Source organism: Scleropages formosus, chromosome 17 (genome assembly GCF_900964775.1).
Source record: "Scleropages formosus chromosome 17, fSclFor1.1, whole genome shotgun sequence".
NCBI lineage: Eukaryota > Metazoa > Chordata > Actinopteri > Osteoglossiformes > Osteoglossidae > Scleropages > Scleropages formosus.
Genome location: NC_041822.1, coordinates 4,109,509 through 4,128,396, shown reverse-complemented (window position 1 = coordinate 4,128,396; position 18,888 = coordinate 4,109,509). Strand labels below are relative to the sequence as shown.

At 41.4% G+C, this 18,888-nt stretch overlaps 1 protein-coding gene across 6 annotated transcripts in view; it reads left to right on the top strand.

Annotated features, from left to right (window-relative positions):
* The first annotated feature begins 2,153 nt into the window (after positions 1-2,153).
* Positions 2,154-18,888, top strand: part of ssbp2a (single stranded DNA binding protein 2a) — a 93,346-nt gene continuing 76,611 nt past the window's right edge. For all 6 annotated transcript variants that reach the window (XM_018760114.2, XM_029259607.1, XM_018760113.2 and 3 more), the window contains exon 1: positions 2,154-2,257. In XM_018760114.2, coding sequence (XP_018615630.1) covers positions 2,202-2,257 — 56 coding nt within the window. In that variant the 5' untranslated portion in view covers positions 2,154-2,201. The remainder of the gene's footprint in view (positions 2,258-18,888) is intronic.

Genomic DNA, 18,888 nt, shown 5'->3' with positions numbered 1-18,888 from the left:
GGCGATTTGGTCTCAAAGAACACCAGATAAGTTGGATACAAAGCAAAACCACAGCCTCCCACAGTCAAGCAGCTACACATATGCACAGTCTAAAAGACACCCCCATTCTTAGTAAAATATACTGTCTTTCTTAAAAAAAGGTTCTGACTAAAATGGTGCCTTTGTAACACAGCAAGCCTGTCCAGCTGACTAAAGACATGAAATAGGGTTTCATATACTGTATATATATTAAAATACACATACGCGCACACACACTGTCTGAATGAAACCACTTTTCCCGAGCGGGGTCATGTCGAGCCAGAGCCTAAGCCAGTAACACAGGGCGCACGGCCAGAGGGGGAGGGGACACACCCAGGATGGGCATATAAAAGTATATTACATATATTCATTACATAAACATTTATTTCATATATATAAAACATATATACATACTATATGTTATACATAAATGATTGTTACATAATTAATAGCTGTTCAAGTTAACAGATAATTCACATACACATTTTCAGAACCGCTTGTCCCATACAGGGTCGCGGAGAACTGGAGCCAACCCGGTAACACAGGGAGGAAGGGACACACCCAGGACGGGACGCCAGTCCGTCGCAAGGCACCCCAAGCGGGCCTCGAACCCTAGACTCACCGGAGAGCAGGACCCGGTTCAACCCACTGTGCCACCACACCCCCTCAGATAGTTCAGATAAACTGAAATAATTATATAGTTTGATGTTTTGGACATTTTTCCATTTGAACATGAAATGCAACCAGAAAAATTAGCTTGGAGAGGCTGGACAGTTTAGGGGTATTGTATGACCCGAATATGAAGGTATGATCATAAGTGTCATATTTTCACACTCGTGTTAGAATGGGATACAACCTAGATGGACGAGTTATTAGTGCCACTCAACTGCACCACTTGGTGGATGGACGGGTAACAGAGCCCGTGTTGATATTTTGTGAGTAATAACACATCATTATCATTGATAATTATCAATTGCCAACTGCGGGGATTCGTTTTACCGTTAAATAGAATGTGTGTGTTTTACCATTATATACCTTTTCAATCTGTGCATGGAAATATTTCATTTACCGTTAAAGTGTTTTCAGAGACACATTGAAAGTTCATTTTAGAATGCATATTTGGCAGTGTAAAGTCAAGAAAATGAGACTTGTGGTGATTTTAATGCAGTAGCCTACATGTGCAGATGGCCTTCAATCTAGGGCGCCAACGCGGAGAGGAAAAGCGGGCCTTACAGCCGGAAGTCGTATAGGGGGGCCGTAACTGGAAAACGATAATATCGCACTGCAGAAAAGAGGGAATAGGGCGAGGACAGGTAGCTACAGCGTATGGTTTCCACCATAAAGGGCAAACTTAAGCTGTGTGAAGTTTGGCAGTTTCATGTTTCATGCACGGGGTGCAGAGTAGTACATGGATGGAGAAGTATGCCATATCTGAATCATAGTCATTATAATTTTTATGGTGTTTTTCACTCTTCTGGCAAGTTTATTCTCTTAACTTATGTACGTCTTTCTTATTTATCACCGCAGTGTAATGTACCTGAGATCACGGGTTTATTTAATGCCAGTGTTCGCGCACAGGTGTTCGGGGTCAACGTTGCGCGCGCACCCGTGTCCGTCGGTCAGTGGCTCGCGGTTGCGAGCGCAGCGCGTGCACGGTGCGTCGCTACAGGGTGCGGGTTGTCTGTAAAAGGAACAGCCAGTTGTTTAAAATCCTCGGACGGTTTCAAATTCCCCCTCGCGCTGGGGGAGGAGTAAGAGAAAGGAGGGAGAGGGAGAGAGAGAGAGAGAGAGGGAGGGAGGGTGTGTGTGTGTGTGTGTGTGTGTGTGTGTGTGTGTGTGTGCGCGGCGCGACTGTGTGTGTGTGTGTGTGTACCCGAGCTCGGGAGAGAGCTCGCTAGCGCCGCGCGTCCCCGGCGAGCGGAACGCGAGCGCGCCGCGAGACCAGGAGGAAAAAAAGGAGGTGGGGTTGTGTTGCGGTGCTGGAAGGGGGGGGGGGGGTCGCTTTTGGAAGGGCGGAGCGAACTCGCTGTCAGTCACGGCGTGTATCGCGGCTCGTGGGCGTGTCCTAACAGCGGGACACCCAATGGGAGAGGACGCTCAGTGTGTCGCTATGGTGATGGGGTTGTGCCCGAGGAGGCTGTGATGGGTTGACAGGTGTGTGACAATCGGAGCTCTCTGCAAGCATGTACGCCAAAGGCAAGAGTAACCACGTACCGTCCGACAGCCAGGCCAGGGAAAAGTAAGTTTTATTACCGCCGGGAATAAAAAGGAAGCGCTGCGAACCGCGGGGGCGGCCGGACTCACCGTTGCAGCGGAGCTGGGAGCTGCTGTCACTGTGTACCGACAGCAGTGACTGTTTTGGGGTAGCTTTGCAAAGTTGTCATCTTGAATTTTTGGCCGATAATTTGAATACGAGGCTAATAATTTACATGCATAAATAACAGTGAAAGCGAAAGCAGAAATGAGGTAACGCGCGGGCGAACTTGTTACCCAGGCAGCGCGTTGAAATGGCTTTCCGCGCCTCATTTGAACTGTTATTTATAATCGCGTTGCTTAAATGCTGTGCTTATTTATTTATTTATTTATTTACATTCGTCCGAGGGATTTTGGCTTCTCGGTGACACTGACAGCAGCCTTCTTGTTGTCCAGGCAAAGGGCTGAACGGCGAGTAGTTGTGTTCTGGCTGTTGTTGGGATGGATGCTGCTGCCTGTCCGTCTGTCTGTGTCTGTGTCTCTCACTGTCGGTCCGTCTCTCTCTGTCTGTCCCTTCGCCTTCAGCGTCAACTTTTTTTCAGCACCAACTTGAAGGGCTTTTTTAGGCTTTATTCTGTCCGTTTCCCGGCCGTGGGCAGGGGTGTGAACACAGAGTGTGTGTCTACCTGTGGGTGCAGTGTGTGTGTGTGTGTCCGCGGTCGGCCAGGTGAGGTGTACACACACACACACACAGAGTGTGTGCAGCGTTGCTGTTTTATCGTGTGTGTGCGTGTGTGTGTGTTAGGGGACTGTTCTTCCACTGGGCACGGCGGTTTGCACTTGCACTGTTACAGTCGCGCGCCGTACGCCGGCGTTGTTCGGACGGGGAGGGGGACGCGGGAGGACGCGCGCGCGCCGCGCCGCTCGCGGCTGAAACTTTGCTGTGGCGGCGGAGCGACGCGCGGCGCAGCGCTCAGGTGGACGGAGCCGAGCTCGTGCTTCGCCTCTCCGTCCTTCTCGTCCCCCTTTCTCTCACTTCCCGGAGCGTTTCGGCGACGTGTCCGTGTCCGCCCTCGGCTCGTAAAGATGCTGAAAGTTGTCCACGGCTGGAACTCGCGTGTTTTTTCTTCACTCCTCCGTCACTCGACACACACACACGGACGAACTGACTGAGCGGCTCGACTTCGCTGTTCGCCGGCGCTCGTTCGTGTCTCTCACACACACACACTAGTATACAGCGTAACACCGTCAATGTCACACACACACACACACACACACACACTGTTTAACACGCACATGTTAGAGCGTAATACACAGTCGAGTCGGCAGCGTAACACATTTTGTAACTCAGACTTACAATAACACACTACAGTATAACACACTACAGACAGTGTAACCTCACCTAAATATAATACACGGTGTGTTAGACTAGAATGTAACATACACTGTAGCGGGTGTGTGTTTTTAGTAACGCACAATCTACAACACATACCCAGTGTAACTCACACTATGACGTAACACACACTACACACCATGACACACAACATAACACACATTGTGGTGTAACACATACTACATTGTAACACCATCATGTACAGTGTGATATAACCTACTGACAGCCACACTATAATGTAACACACACTCTCTTCAGTATAACACACATCCTCCCTACAGTATAACTTACACAGCATATCGTCACCTAAAATATAACAGACTACAGTGTAACACAGACAGGAGCCAGCAGGTAGTGTGAGCTTTTAAGATGTTGCTTTTGTAATCTCAACATTTTTGGTTTGAATCCCACTCCCGCTGTGGTACCCTGGTCAAGGTACTTGAGTTGATAGAATGCTAATACACACACACACACACACGTTGACAGAAACTGCTTGTCCTATGTGGGGTTGCGGTAAATCAGAGCCTAACCTGGCAGCACGGGGCGCAACGCTGCCGGGGGGAGAGACACCCAGGTCGGGACACCAGCAGTATATCACAAGGCAGCCCAAATGGGAGTCGAACCCCAGACCCACCAGAGAGCCAGCACAAGCCAAACCTGCTGCACCACTTATGCCCCCTTAGGGTACTAGTACCCTGCTATATATCATTGGGTAAATCATTGTAGGTTTATTGCATATTATTGTAAGTCACCTCAAAGAAAGACGTTAGCTAAATGAAAACTAATAAAAATAATAATAATAGCACATAGTTGCAGCTGTGACCATTTGTAAACCAGCTGCATCTATCTGCTGCCGCTGATGTTTTTTTTTTTCTTTTTTTTGGGTGAACTACAGGAACTAGTGATGTTCTCTAGACTGTTGCTGTTGATCAGTGGTGTCATTGTGTCCACAGAAAAAGCACATTTTCACATTTTCATAACTAGGATGAAGCAACGTTACTTCGGTTGAATTCTTTGCAACTGATTTGTCTCTAGTTTTGGATTCAATAGGTGAAACATCAGTCTTATCTGGAACAGAGGTTGTAAACATTGTACATTACAGAACCTGCTGCACACTGTCCCCGTTCCATTCAGTGTAGAGTCAAGTTTAGAAATTAATTCATTAAAATATAGCTTGTATGAATAATATATATCTCTGGCCTTATATGCAAAGTAAAGGCATAATTTTATTGTATGGTAATTTGAAGAGAATACTCAAGTGGGTTTATATATGCATGTATAATCATAAATGTCTTTCTTTAGTAAATATTGTATGCTTGCAGTAGGAGTTGCCCACCTACTATTAAAACTACCCAGGGCAACGCAAACATTAGTACAGCTATTAGTTCAATGGGACAGCTGGTAGTTCAGTGGGACAGCTGGCAGTGTAGTGGTTCGAGCCCCTGTGTTTGGAATCAAAGGTTGTAGGTTTGATCCCCACTCCTGGCTGTAGTAGCCTTAAGCAAGGTACTTATCCTGAATTTCTCCAGTAATGTTAGCCAGCTGTATAAATGGGTAAATAATTGTAAGCTTGTAACAGTAATAATTGTAACCTTAATGTTGTAAGCTGCTTTGGAGAAAAGCCTCAGCTAAATGAATAACTGTATATGAGATGCAAACTACCTGAGTGACTGAAATTAAGATAAGTAAGATCAATAAAAATTTAATTCCTTACAGTATATTATATATATATATATATATACAGAAAACTGCTTTTGTTTTTACTTTGGGGCAATGTTGGTATTATTTAAAAATTCTCTTGACCGCTGTATAGGAAACACAATGCGTAGTCTTGGCATGTCTTTGTCACGCGATCTGCTGCTTGCATGTCTTATAGGACGGGGCATCCGTTGTGTCTCAGTGTCAAACTCATGTGACACTTGGAGTCAGGTTTCAAAGGCCACACCCGAGCACGCCTTCTACGGGAGGGTAACTTTGCACTACTTGGACACATCTTCTTCATAGGTATTTCATGATCCAGGAGCAGGATGTATAAAACAAGAGCTCTGCCGATGATGAGATTATCTTGCCGTGAACAGAGCGCTAGATATCTTGTTGGCAACTCTGGATTTTTGCTAGGGGATGCTGCATGACGATCAGATGGCACAGTGTCAAGACACATCTCCTGTTATGGGTCTCCATCATCGTCTAGTGTTTAAAAAAAAAAGACAAAAATTTAATGCAGCTTCCATGTGTGCTTGTTTTGTAATGACCCTAAAATGGAAAAACAAGGATTTCTTATTGCATCAGTTACAGTGTCGCTATGAACTACGCATAGCAACTCAGAAATATTGTTGAAAAGAAGACTATTATAGGAAGCGCCTGGTAAATTATTGATTTAGTGCTTAGCTGATGCTTTTATCAAAATCGACTTAAGAGTATTTGACCCACTTACTCAGCTGCTATTTTTTTTTACCAGAGTACCTTGGTCAAGTGCATTATTCCAGTACCCGCAAGTGGGGCCTGAACCAGCAACCTGCAGGTTATAGGTGAATGCCCTTAACTGCTGCCCTGCCTCCTTTGTCCTTGTCTTGGTGAGCTCTCGCTAGGATTGAACGCTTTCCAGGTGTTATACTTTCGCTTATGGTTTCAGAGTTGCTGAAAGGTGTTCAGATATTTTTATTTGGCCTACAGCATGGTGTAGTGTGACCATCCACCGTTTGTTTTGTGACATATTTGGTGCTATTTATAGATCTATGTTAAACATATATAAGATGGGAACAAATTATGGTACAGAACCAGATTGAGTTGGCCGTATGCAGTATTTTATTTTTCATTATTCTCTTACTATTGTACGTCTTTTGACCTTATACTGTATAAATGAGTTTTATTGGCCTGTAGTGATTTTAATAGGTAGAGGTCAAGGTAACTTAGCACAATAAATGGGTCCAGTGTTTGGGGACTGGAAGCAAGAAAGCATTCAGGTGTGAACAGTGTTTACTTCTTAAATGAAATTACTTCTGAAAAAAAGTTTTACCGTCTTCTTTTATCGACCTTTGGGAAGCAGTTGTTCTCTGAGTAGTGCAGTGCGACGATTAATTATATACACATTAAATGCGAATGTGTTTAATATGCCTCAGTAAGTCTTGCACGTAGTATGTTTATTTCACTTCAAAATATTAATAGGCATCCAAGTTGTTGCATCTCACACAGAAAGCTTTTCTAAAGACAGAAACCTCTGACAAAAAGTCATAAACCTACTTTGGAGCTGGTTAGTACGCTTAAAGTAAACTGTTACAAAGAATATAGCTCATATGCCGTATAAGGTCACATTTGAAACGTTTGATTCGGTATTTTTTTTAATGTGTTTAAGGTCATGATTTGAAGAATTTAAATTTATTTATACACAGCTATTTTTGTGCATTCTTTTCTTTTTCCGGATGAAGTCCTCCACTCTGTTTTAGTAACCAAGTGCCCCAGATTTGTTCTGTATCCATAGCAAGGGGCAGCAGGTAGCGGAGTGGGTATAACTACACTACTGCCTTGTGCTCGAAGGGCCTCAGTTCGACTCGCGCCTCCTGCAGGAGTACCCTTGAGCACAGAATTAACCCTTAATTGCTTTAGCAGAAATTACCCAACTGTACACATGGGCAAGTAGTTGTAAATGTATTAACACGGAAGGTCACAGCCACACTGTCTGAAGTTGCTTGTCCCGAGTGGGGGTCGTGGTGAGCTGGAGCCTAGCCTGGTGGCATGGGGCTGGGAGGGGGCACACCTAGGATGGGATGCCAGTCTGTCACAAGGCATCCCATGCAGGACTCGAGCCCCAGACCCACCATAGTGTGGGACCTGGCCTGTTGTGCCACTGCCCCCAAGCTGAAAATCACTGTGGACAAAAGTGGCAACTAAACGAATAATAATATTTAACAACTAATCCCACTGTTTTGGACAATAGTGCATTTTATCTTTTAATGGTTCAACATAAATGAGTATGTATGTGCTATTATTTATCATCAGTGCGGTTTAATATCAAATTGTGTTCACGTTTCAGTCTTTGTCGTACTTATTATAAACGGAGACGTTTATTTTCACTTGGGACAGCTGGTAGTGTAGCGGTTAGAGCTGCTGCTTCGGGATCCGAAGGTTATGGGTTTTATCCCCACCTGTGGCTGTAGTACCCTCGAGCGAGGTACTTACCCTAAATTGTTTTAGTAAAATTAGCCAGGTGGATAAGTAGCCTAACATTGTAAGTTGCTTTGGAGAAAAGCATCAGCTAAATGAATAAATGTAAATATTATGGAAGTAAACATTGGAAGAATGGATAGTAATTAAACTTGAACATTTAGCAGTATTGCAACGGTAATTGTCAGTGTGCTCTCACTTTGGGAGGGTAAATCAGATAAAATGCTTTGCATTTTTCAAGTGTTGTAAACAAACTAGCAAGTTAAACAATGGTGACTGCATTGCTGGCAGCGACACAGAGGCACTTATTTTGCGAGTAGTAAAGCCTGGAAGTCTCAGGTGTGGAGACTTGAGTCTGACCTGGCCAAAAAAAAAAAAAAAAGCTGGACAATTGTTTTTATTGTAAAAGTTGTTCTCTTTTAACATAGCAATTTGATTTGTAAAAAAAAGAAAAAAAAATTACTGTGACCGTAGTTGGATAATGTGTGCCAAGCGTACTTTAAAAAGTAACTTTTTAGTAAATCCAATTGACGTTTCCTGTGATTTGATGGCCATACGATAATTATGACGTGCTTGTTCTTCGAGGGTAATATTGGAGGCCGGAGCTGTTCAAGGCCGGGTTCGAACTAGCACTAGTAGTCACTGCACATCCGTTTATATTTGGGTGTTGTAAATTGCTCTGTTGTTTCCTGTTTTTGTGGGTGAAGAGATCTCTAATGTCCATTTTCGCTTGGCTAAAAGCTACAGTTTGCTGCATCTGGAGAAATTCAAGCAGAAAAATACTTCTAATTTAGCCACCGGTATCCACGTAGTTCGGTAGTGGGCTATTTTAGCTTTTCGTTTTTCGTTTGATTTTATTGCAATATTGATTAAGTGTTACTTGGGTTTGCCATCAGCTTCCGTTGATGCAAACGATGAGCATTCATGGCAGGATCGGTGATTGCTTTACAGTAATACTTAATTTAGAGCCATCATTTCACCCAAAACACGTGTCTTTTGAGTATTGAGGATTATTTGAAGAAAACCATGTGAAGAACATGGAAGCTCCACACAGACTACACTGGATTCAAACCCGAAGCCCAGCCCTGTGGCTTTAAGCTATGCTCTGTGTTATACGGGAGAAGGGGTTCGAACGTGCGGAGCTACTGTGCACAAAGCAGATGCAGCTGCATTTCTTTCAGACAAAGTCCAGGCCAGAAGCACTGCGTTTGGCCTCGGCCTCATCGCCCTCTAAGTATCGGTTTTTGTACCAGGGTTCACTGTGTAAAAGAACAATTTGAAATGCGGGTCTTATCCCAAAAATAGCCACCCCCCCCACCACCAATCCAGGAGAACAGAAGTTTTGTTGAACCCAAATCTATAGTTTCTCTGTTGTTTATGTGCTGAAACTGCAGATTGATGGGAAAATCATAGTCCGGGGTGAACTGGAGAGGCGGAGAGGTGACGGAGGGTTAGCAGTTATTGAAGGAGGGGTCCTCAGGTGTTCGTCCCCTCTCGCTGACAGCCCCAGACACTGACTTTTCATGAACACTAGGCAAAGGAAACTGATGCAGAAAGTAAGAGTAGAGAAAAGCGCGAAACAGTTGCTGTTCCGTCCTGTACCGATAGTCATTGACGTAGCCAAGCGTCGGGCCGGGCACCTCCATCCAGCAGCACTATAATTGATGGATGGTCTTAACGCACCCTCACTGCGTGTGCGTCTAACTTGTGCAAATCCTCTGTAGATCTCCTTCGTTTACTCTTAAAGACACTGAAACAAAAGCGTTCCATACAGTTGCACGCTTAAGTGACACACAAACGACGTATCGCTCACGGTGTTTCATGCTTCTGCTGGCCTTGGAGAGCTCCGCATTTTCAACTGTCAGTCTTTCCTCGCTACCAGTAAACATACAACCATGAATTTGTCATTTGCAATAAATATTAATGTCTAATTTTACAGCCATGTTATAAAAAGATGGTGTCTTGCTAAATATTTGAAAACACGGGAAGCCGTTATTGTAGAGTTACGGAGAGGGCTTGCTATCGTGCCCTTGATCGAGGGAGCATGAATTCCTCCAGAATAATAATAAATAATAATAATAATAAATGAATAAATAAACAAAAAAGCAATGCTGCCAATATTTATGGGCTACACGCGTAACTTTGTACTGTTATTGTCATTTCCAGTTCCATGTTTGCAGACCTACATCTATGGTTACAGTTTCTCTGGGCAGATTGTTGTGTGGCTCTCAGTTTACAAAATCTGCAACTCCATGTACAGTAGTTCCCAGTAAAACATATTATTTTCTGCTTGAATGTACACAGCAGAGCATTTGAGGTTGGCAACAGATTTGGCCAAATACGAATGGACAGTCGGCCTGTTCATTGTGGTGAGATACGAAAAAGTGTGGATAATGTCAGCTTCTGTTTCATCTGTGCATCAAGCTTCGTTGTACAACAACACGCCTGGAGAGCGCTTTTCGCTCAGTCTTACCTGCGGCCCCATAGGTGCCTGGCTGACCGTAGGTGTTGCCATGAGCAACAATGGGGAGAAAACTCCAGCCTTCTCAACTACCCAAGGGAACACTGACTAATTTGTGTTCCCTGGGTCTCCTCTCCACAGATGGGTAGTAGAGCACATGCCAGTATACAGATCTGCCATGAGGAAGGCTCTACAGCCCACTGCAGAATTGTTACCATTCTTAACGAAGATGAACAAAAAAGCTATATAAATCTGATCGTATCATTATCCGTATATACAGGGTGTCCCATAATCTGGAATCATCGGAAAAATAGTAAAAGCAGGAAATAAAAATGCTTTTATTCGGCAGCCAACTTGCTCTGACTCCAGATTTCCTACGAGTGGAATTATCTGGACTCGTTCTTCCTTAATTACAGACGTCACAGGATTACAAAAATGAAAAATAAAAAAATAATTGAATGTTTTTCCCCTTGGTTCCAGAATTACGGTACAACCTAAATTGTTTGCAGCACATAGGGTGCATTGTACTTTTTCAGTGATTCAGTTGAGTCAACCAAAATACATTTTCCGAACTATACAGTTAATTAAATTTTACAGCTATTGCCACCCTAATATTTAATAGTCAATGCCTTTTCTACTGGCAAGAATAATGGCACTGAGCCTTTTTTTAAATAATGTTTGATAAGGTTGGAGAACACACTGCAAGGGGTCTCGCACCATTCCTTCATGAATAACCTTTCCAGGTCCTTATTGATTTTGAAACTCAGTGATTTGAGATTCAGCCAACGTGTAGTTCTCTAGCTGTGACCCTAGTATTCTGACTCTTTTTTAATGTACATTAACATAATTATCAGTGGTCCTGTATCATCTTCATGGGAAGCTAACAACTTGTACAGTGGTTATCAACATTTTGATTACTTCTCTAATATTGGCAAGTTATATATTACCTTTTCAGTGTATTTTTTGTGTGCTTTAATTGAGCCAGCAAGCATTTTTCCTCTTTCAGTTTGACAGCTCCTTGCCTTTCCCTATGGCAATGGAGGACGAAAGGATTTCGCATGAATTTTAGCAATAACCTCATTTTTATAGCCTAGTGAAATAGGAAGCAAGCCATGACAAGCCACAATACAGATCCTTAAGAATCAGATTTACTTTGTATTTTTTTTTCTTTTTTTAAATTTAATGTTGTCATAATATTTACGGGTACCAACAAATTTGAATATCATAAATTATAGCTCATTATTTGTTTTTTTCTGTTTTATGGCCGTTTTTTATTTCTCTTTGTCAAGGTGCCATAACTTTTGAGTTGACTTTAAAATTTCAGATATGACGTTTTAGATAAAGTTTGCCATTGTCTTTGGCAAGCCTCTTATAAGCCTCAGTGGTTGAAAGGCTTTAGATGAGTCATGGTTTTTGCAGTATGAAGCCTCCTGATGTATGGATATACTCCCAGTACAGAATTCCGATCCATCACATGTCTATTATAACAATCCATGTCTGTTTGGCTGAGGGCCAAGCAGAAAGGCAATAACTCTGTGGGGCCTTAAACCTTCATAACCTTATGAGGTATGTTACAATTCCAGTCATAAGGGTCGTTTTGCCGTCCGACATTACAGTTGCTGAATGAAGTGGTTCTTAGACCTGTACCTGGTGACCCCCTCCCCGTACATGCTATACTTTTGTTCAAACTGATCCTGTGTTTAATTTGTCTTGATTGAGCCGTTAATTTGATGAATCACAATTCAAATCACTTTAAACTAAAAGCATTAGCTGAGGGCTCTCTAAATTGTATTAGTCACTAAATCCCATAATTTTATGTGGGATACATACCAGCCTATATTTATTTTTTGCCTTATGAAAATGCAGTGCAATGTCAGTTAGTGTAATTACACTTAACGTGTTTGCCATTGTTTTAGACTTTGATTAGAGAAATACTTTAGATCAGTTCTTCCTTAAATCTCAGTACTTGTTTAGTATGTTTTATGTTTCACAAACAATCAAATACATTTGTGTTCATTAACACAAATGTTCCTCCGTGTTCTTCTGGCTTCACTATGCTGGGTGTTCCTCAACACCAGGTTTGTCTGTATCTTCTGAAGCTGGGAATGTTCTGTGGTGACCTAAGATTCAGAAGTTTCTTTGGAACCTCGTGGTCATCTCCTGGCTCGACTGTTGGGTTTATATCTGCTCAAGACTACCTGAACAGCAAAATTTAAGAAAACCACAGTCAAGACAATGAGAAAATTTTCTGCGGTTCCAGGAGCAAAGATCTCAGCGTGGATCACTAAACATTGCCTACCGCTGTAGAGATGCCACACTTCAGGTCTCTCACTTCTTACAGGGACCATAAGACAATTGTCCAACTGTCAGGAATGCAGTTTCAAAGTTAAATAAAATGACCTGTACCTTGTTTCCTTACCTCACATTTTCAAACGTGAAATGGTAAAACATCTGAAAAATGTAACCGCCGAGAACAAGTTTCAAAGATATTGCACATTGGAGCACTGCGCACTAAAAGAATTGCTGTTCATGCAGTATAAATGCAAAGTGCTGCGTTTAAGCTGTGCTGGTCTTCTGGCGCAAAACCTGAGACGAAAATACACTGCATCCATTGTATTCTTGTTTTCCTTAGAAAAAGATTTGCAGATCCACATAATACTTTGAATGATGATATGATAAAGATGAAATGCAAAACTAAGAGCTTAAAACAGGAGTACAATTATCATTTACTGAAGAATGAGGGATAATGTTTAGTGTTTTGAAGACTGCTCAGTCTAGACTCAATCCAGTGGTTTCTTAGACCCCGATTAGCTCTAATCTTGGATTACCTACTAATTTGCGCAACTGAAAGAATCCAGCACTTAACATCTTGAAAGAACCGAGAACACTTATGCTGACACTGACAGCTTTGACAAAGAAAGTGTTTTTACATCAGCGAGAGGCCTATTCAAGACGTCTTGCATGTTGAGAATTGATTTGGCACTTTCATTTTTTGCCGGAGTGTTTCACCAGAATAGAGTGGTGCTCAGATGTTGTTAGACTTGTCTGATAACCAGAGGAGAGGGGAATGACATGGTGGAAATAAAAGACCCCACATTAGGCATCCCCAGGGGATACCATTGGTTTCACTAGATGTAACAAAAGAGTGCTGACAGTATCAGATGACATGACAGAAGGTAGGAAATTGCTGCTTAAAAGATTCACCGAGTCTTCTGTCATTCCCTTCAAAGACTGGTAGCAGAGGAGTAAATGTAGCAGCAAAACAGGGATCATCAGCCTTGGGATTCAGAGCTGGCATGGAGCTCTTCCATTTGAGATTCATGTTTCTGCTCATCAGTTCCCAGTTCTTCCTGCGGTCTTCCACTAAAACCTCAATATGGGCAAAACCAACCGAAACGGCAGCACGCGAGCTTCTGCTGTGTGCCACATCATTAGTTATTCTGAAAAATGACTGCTGTTTACATTCTTGTTCATCTCCGCATTTGTTCTTTGAGAAAGTCACACGTCTCCCACTTCCAGTCTGATCCTCCTTGTGTTTATTTGTAGATATTTTTACATTGGCCTGGTCTACAACAGAACCTTTTACAGGACAGAGTAAAGGTCGCTGAACGTTACTGAACACTCCAAAATAACGTTTCCCTCTGTAATGTTATGAATTTATGTTTGAGAATTTGTTACAGCTCCGTGAGCGCAATGATATTAGTCATGTGCCACTTCATGTTTCACTTAACGACTGACCACATATATGACGGTGGTCCCGTAAGATTATAATGGAGCTGAAAAATTCCGAACAACTAGCGACGTCTTAACCGTCGCAACGGTCATAACATCCGTAGCGCAACATGTTACTGCGCTGCCAGTCATATAAAAGTATAGCACATGCAATTATGTACAGTACATAATACTTGATAGTGATAATAAACACCTATGTTATTGGTTTATGTATTTACTATACTGTACTCTTTGTCATTATTTTACAGTGTACTCTTTCTACTTATAAAAAAGTTTACTGTAAAACAGTATGCTGTGTTACACCAGCAACCGCATCATAAATCTTGTGTTTACCGCATCTCTTGCCTGCATCGAGACTACACCATGTAGGTTTGTATAAGAACATTCTATGATCGAAGCTATACCACCTAGGTGCGTATAAATACACTCTGTGATCAAGGCTGTACCATCTAGGTTTGTATAAGTACACTATGATCGAGGCTATACCATCTAGGTGTGTATAAGTACACTCCATGATCGAAGCTATACCATGTAGGTTTGTATAAGTACACTCTGTGATCGAGGCTATACCATTTAGGTGTATATAAGCACACTGTATGATGTTCGCATAATGACGAAATCGCCTAATGACGCATTTCTCAGAACATATCCCCGTCGTTAAGCGATGCATGTCTGTATATTATTTATTTCTTTTTTTTAATGAAAATAAATGTTTGCATTCCATGACCAGAGAGGTAATGGCCAGGGCGTTTTGAAAATCACGATGTTCAAACTGCTGTAGGTCAGCGTTGAATGAGCTTTCAGTCGGCACTGTTCTGAGCAGGCGAAAAATGAATGAATTGGATTATAACGCGGTCGGAACACATGGATTAGAGCCACATCTCTTTGTTGCTGTGAAGAATGTAATTTGATTTCAAGAATTGAATTTGTTTCACCGATGCAACAAAGACAGGCACACTGTGACCAGTCCCTCAAGCCTGCTCCACACTGGACCTTTTCAGCATGTGCTACCGCCGGTGTATTTTTGGGCCTGGGTGAATTTGTAACTCTTTAGCTGCCTGTACTGACCCACATTAGACAAAGTATTTATAGTTTAACATACAGTATTTTAGACATGCGACTTTCTTTACGGCTGTTCCTTTACAAACAGTCCGTGTAGAAGTAAAGCATCTTGCTATGCTGCGTATCAGATTGGGAGGTACAGTTCTTCTTGCATTGCCTAATGGCTCAGACCTCTTAATTTTTGCTGATAAACCATGCCGCTCTTCAGAGTATCAGCATATGGCACTGTGATAAGATGACACAACATACCCAGGGTTGAATTTTTCGCTGGGAAACAAACAGGCACCGTGGACACACTTGTTTAACCTGAATGCATCATAAATTTAAATGTTGCTGAATACTGCATCTTGGCCAATACAACAGGATAAAATGTTGCTCAATGCATAACCGTGTGGAAAAAAACTGTCCGGAGGAAATGATCGTTTTTAGGGGTTGGTGCAATGTATTCATTACATGCATGAACCTAGCAGCTTAAAACATAAACAAATTGAATATACCTCCCACAGCTTGGGTAAACTTGAGTATACACCCTGTGCACAATAACAGAATAATATTGAGATAAGGACATAGAAAAAGGAATTTTATATGTCATTTTAAAAAAATGTGTATATATATATGTATATATATATATATATATATATAAACCCATTATTTTTATATATATAAATCGGTTATATAGATATATACACACATATATGGATATATACATATATATTTAATCCTCTTATCACCTGTTGTACCAAGAAATGCAAATCATGAAAAAAAAGAAATTCAACAAAGATGATATTTTACTTAGGGTGTGCGTTTGTAAGGAAGTCTTCATGGCAAGAACTATGTAAAACATTTCGTACGCCTCACTGTCCCCTGCTAGGCCTCACATATATTACACCACATTGACATGCAAGTGGCATCGTCCAGACACTGGCGCAAGGTTGAGCATGCATGACTGAGAGGCTTAGGTGCTGCTGTGGAAATGCACTCTGCACCTTTCATTCCCTCGTGCCCAAGTCAGGCTATATTTGTCCAAAATCTTAATCTTAAACTATATTTATATCCTGTCATAACAAGGACCTCAAACCTGTATACAGTTAGTAGAACCATCTTACTAGGTGGGATTTCTGTGCAAATCCTATTTGTTAATATAACAGTGATGACATTTTTAAAAAAATTTTATTACAGGCAGTCCCCTGGTTACGAACGTCTGACTATTGTACAACCTGTAGTTACAAACCACTCACCGTAAAGCTATTTATATTAAAAATTCGAGTTCCATACAATAGTTCATAATAGCATGTGTTACTGTATTTGGCTTTTTTTTGTTGTTGTTTTTACCCTCATACCCATGGCATCAAACTGTAAATGTGATGCAAGTGATGGTGATGCATCAAAGAAAAGGAAAATGATCATGACTGAAACTAAAGTGAAAATAATTAAGCGATCGGAAGAAGGTAAAACTCCAGCGAACACTGGAAAGCGAACATTAAAGTTTTTTAATGTTTTTATACCTACATACACACTCTCCTCCTCCACTCTCTCTCTATTATAAATACTGTAGTAACATTATTATTATTGCTATGATTATCATTACATTATTGTATTATTATTATTATTATTATTATTATTATTACTGTATTGTTATATTAAAGATGTTTTATTGTATCCAGAAGTATTTATTTAATGTTTTTATATATAGAAAGTTACACTATATACTAAGAGAAACATTTGACTAACTGATGTTAGATACGAACCGTACCAAACTGTTCCGACTTATGAACAAATCTAACTTAAAGACAGATTTAGGAACGGAACTAGTTCGTAATCCGGTGACTGCCCAAAAATTTAAATGTCTCAAATTTCTCAGCTGTTGGAAGGTGTGAGAAATCCAAATTCAGGCCCTGTTAAATGCAAATAAATGCCTTGTAAGCCAAAGTGGGGCTGTTTTAAAAGCCGAATGCGTGTCTCGGAGTATGACTGTACTGTTTTCTGTCTGTTAATGCACTGATGTTGGGAATGCCTTTGCATTTACCAGCTTTTTTCTAGTATTTCCTTTCCTTTTTGTTTCTTCATTAATTCTCATGAGACTATAAAACTCCTCCAGTAAGTAATTTTGCATCTCAAAATTCCCCTGTAATTGTTCCTTAAAAAGCCAAATTAAAAATAATATTCATTCTGAAGTGAAACTACAGCTACTCAGCTTTACCGGAATGCAGTTTTGGGATATTACTGTGTTCAGGGTCTTTTATTCATTCTGTACTTTTTCAACAAGTTTTGAAAGTCAGCAGTTTTTTTTTCCCCCGTCTTTGTCATCTGGAAGCCATGAGACGCGTGAGGTTTAAAACGTGTCAGTCAGCCTGAGGTTTTACTGCAGATTTTGATTTCAGCTTTTTGGGAGGTGTGATTTTTAACTTATTTTGTGTTTGCTGTTTTATACATTATACAGTATATTTCAGTCCATTATAATCTACAAAAAATGTATTAAAAAAAGAATATCTCAGATGATTTCTCATGGTGTTCAGTTTAACTAATGTGTGAAAATCTTCCTAAGTAGTTCTGAATAATTATCTGTATAGAAGTAAAATAAATTAGCAGTAAAATAGTTTAATCCCTACTAAGAATAGTAAGTAACCAAGCAGACAAGGGGATAATGCAGTGGTTATGCACTGTCTGTAAGATTATGGCAGACACCTCACTTCACACCTGCTGCAGTAACCATGAGCAAAGTACTTACCCTGAACTGATAGAGTAAAAATACCCATCTGTATACACACACACACACATTTTCAGAACCGCTTGTCCCATACGGGGTCACGGGGAACCGGAGCCTACCCGGTAACACAGGGCGTAAGGCCGGAGGGGGAAGGGGACACACCCAGGACGGGACGCCAGTCCATCGCAAGGCACCCCAAGCGGGACTTGAACCCCAGACCCACCGGAGAGCAGGACTGCGCCACCGCACCCCCACCCCATCTGTATAAATGGGTAAATTATTATAACAGTACCTTAGCATACAAACCTAATATTGTAAGTTGCCATGGACAAAGGTGTCAGCTAAGTGAACAACATTCATTCATTCATTCATTCATTCACATTTACATTTATTCATTTAGCAGACACTTTTCTCCAAAGCGATGCATAGAAAATACAGTGTGTTCATTACATTAGCTGGAACAGAAACTTAGATGCAGATGCGTGATTCTTAAGTACAGTTAGTTGGTTTCTTTCCACCATATGAAGCAATGCTCATCACACGAGTAGCTGCATGAAACTTTATCAGAATAGCCACGATTCCTGATCATCTTACTTGTAATTTTTTTTTGAGATATATATAAACATTTATGTTACATTACATTTACATATGTAAATGTAATGTAATTTGACATTACATGAGTAGCTGTGTAAAGGTTTATTGGGGCATGATTTTAAAGTTATAGTGCATGAACATTTACACCTTACATGAACTTCAGAGATCATGGGCAAAGTGAGTACAGAAAATGTGGGTTGGAAGACCCTTTTAAAAGTGGACAGAGATTCAGCACTTTTGAGTGAGAGGGGGACGTCGTTCCACCACAACAGAGCCAGAACCAAGAACCTCCGTGCTTTACCTTTTGTGCGCGGGACCACCAAGTAGGCAGATGTGGAAGAGCGTGGCAGTCTGGTTGGGGTGTAATGGATGATCAAGTCTTGTAGATATCTTGCAGCAGTTCTGTTGATGCATTTGTAGGCCATTCATCTATTCATCCATTCAACACACACAAGGTAAGATGTTACACCCCATGCATATATATCCACTGCTGTATGCAAGGCCCAGTTCAACCTCACCACCTTGCACAAGAAGCCTCAGAGAAAACATCCAGCATCGCCATCATGC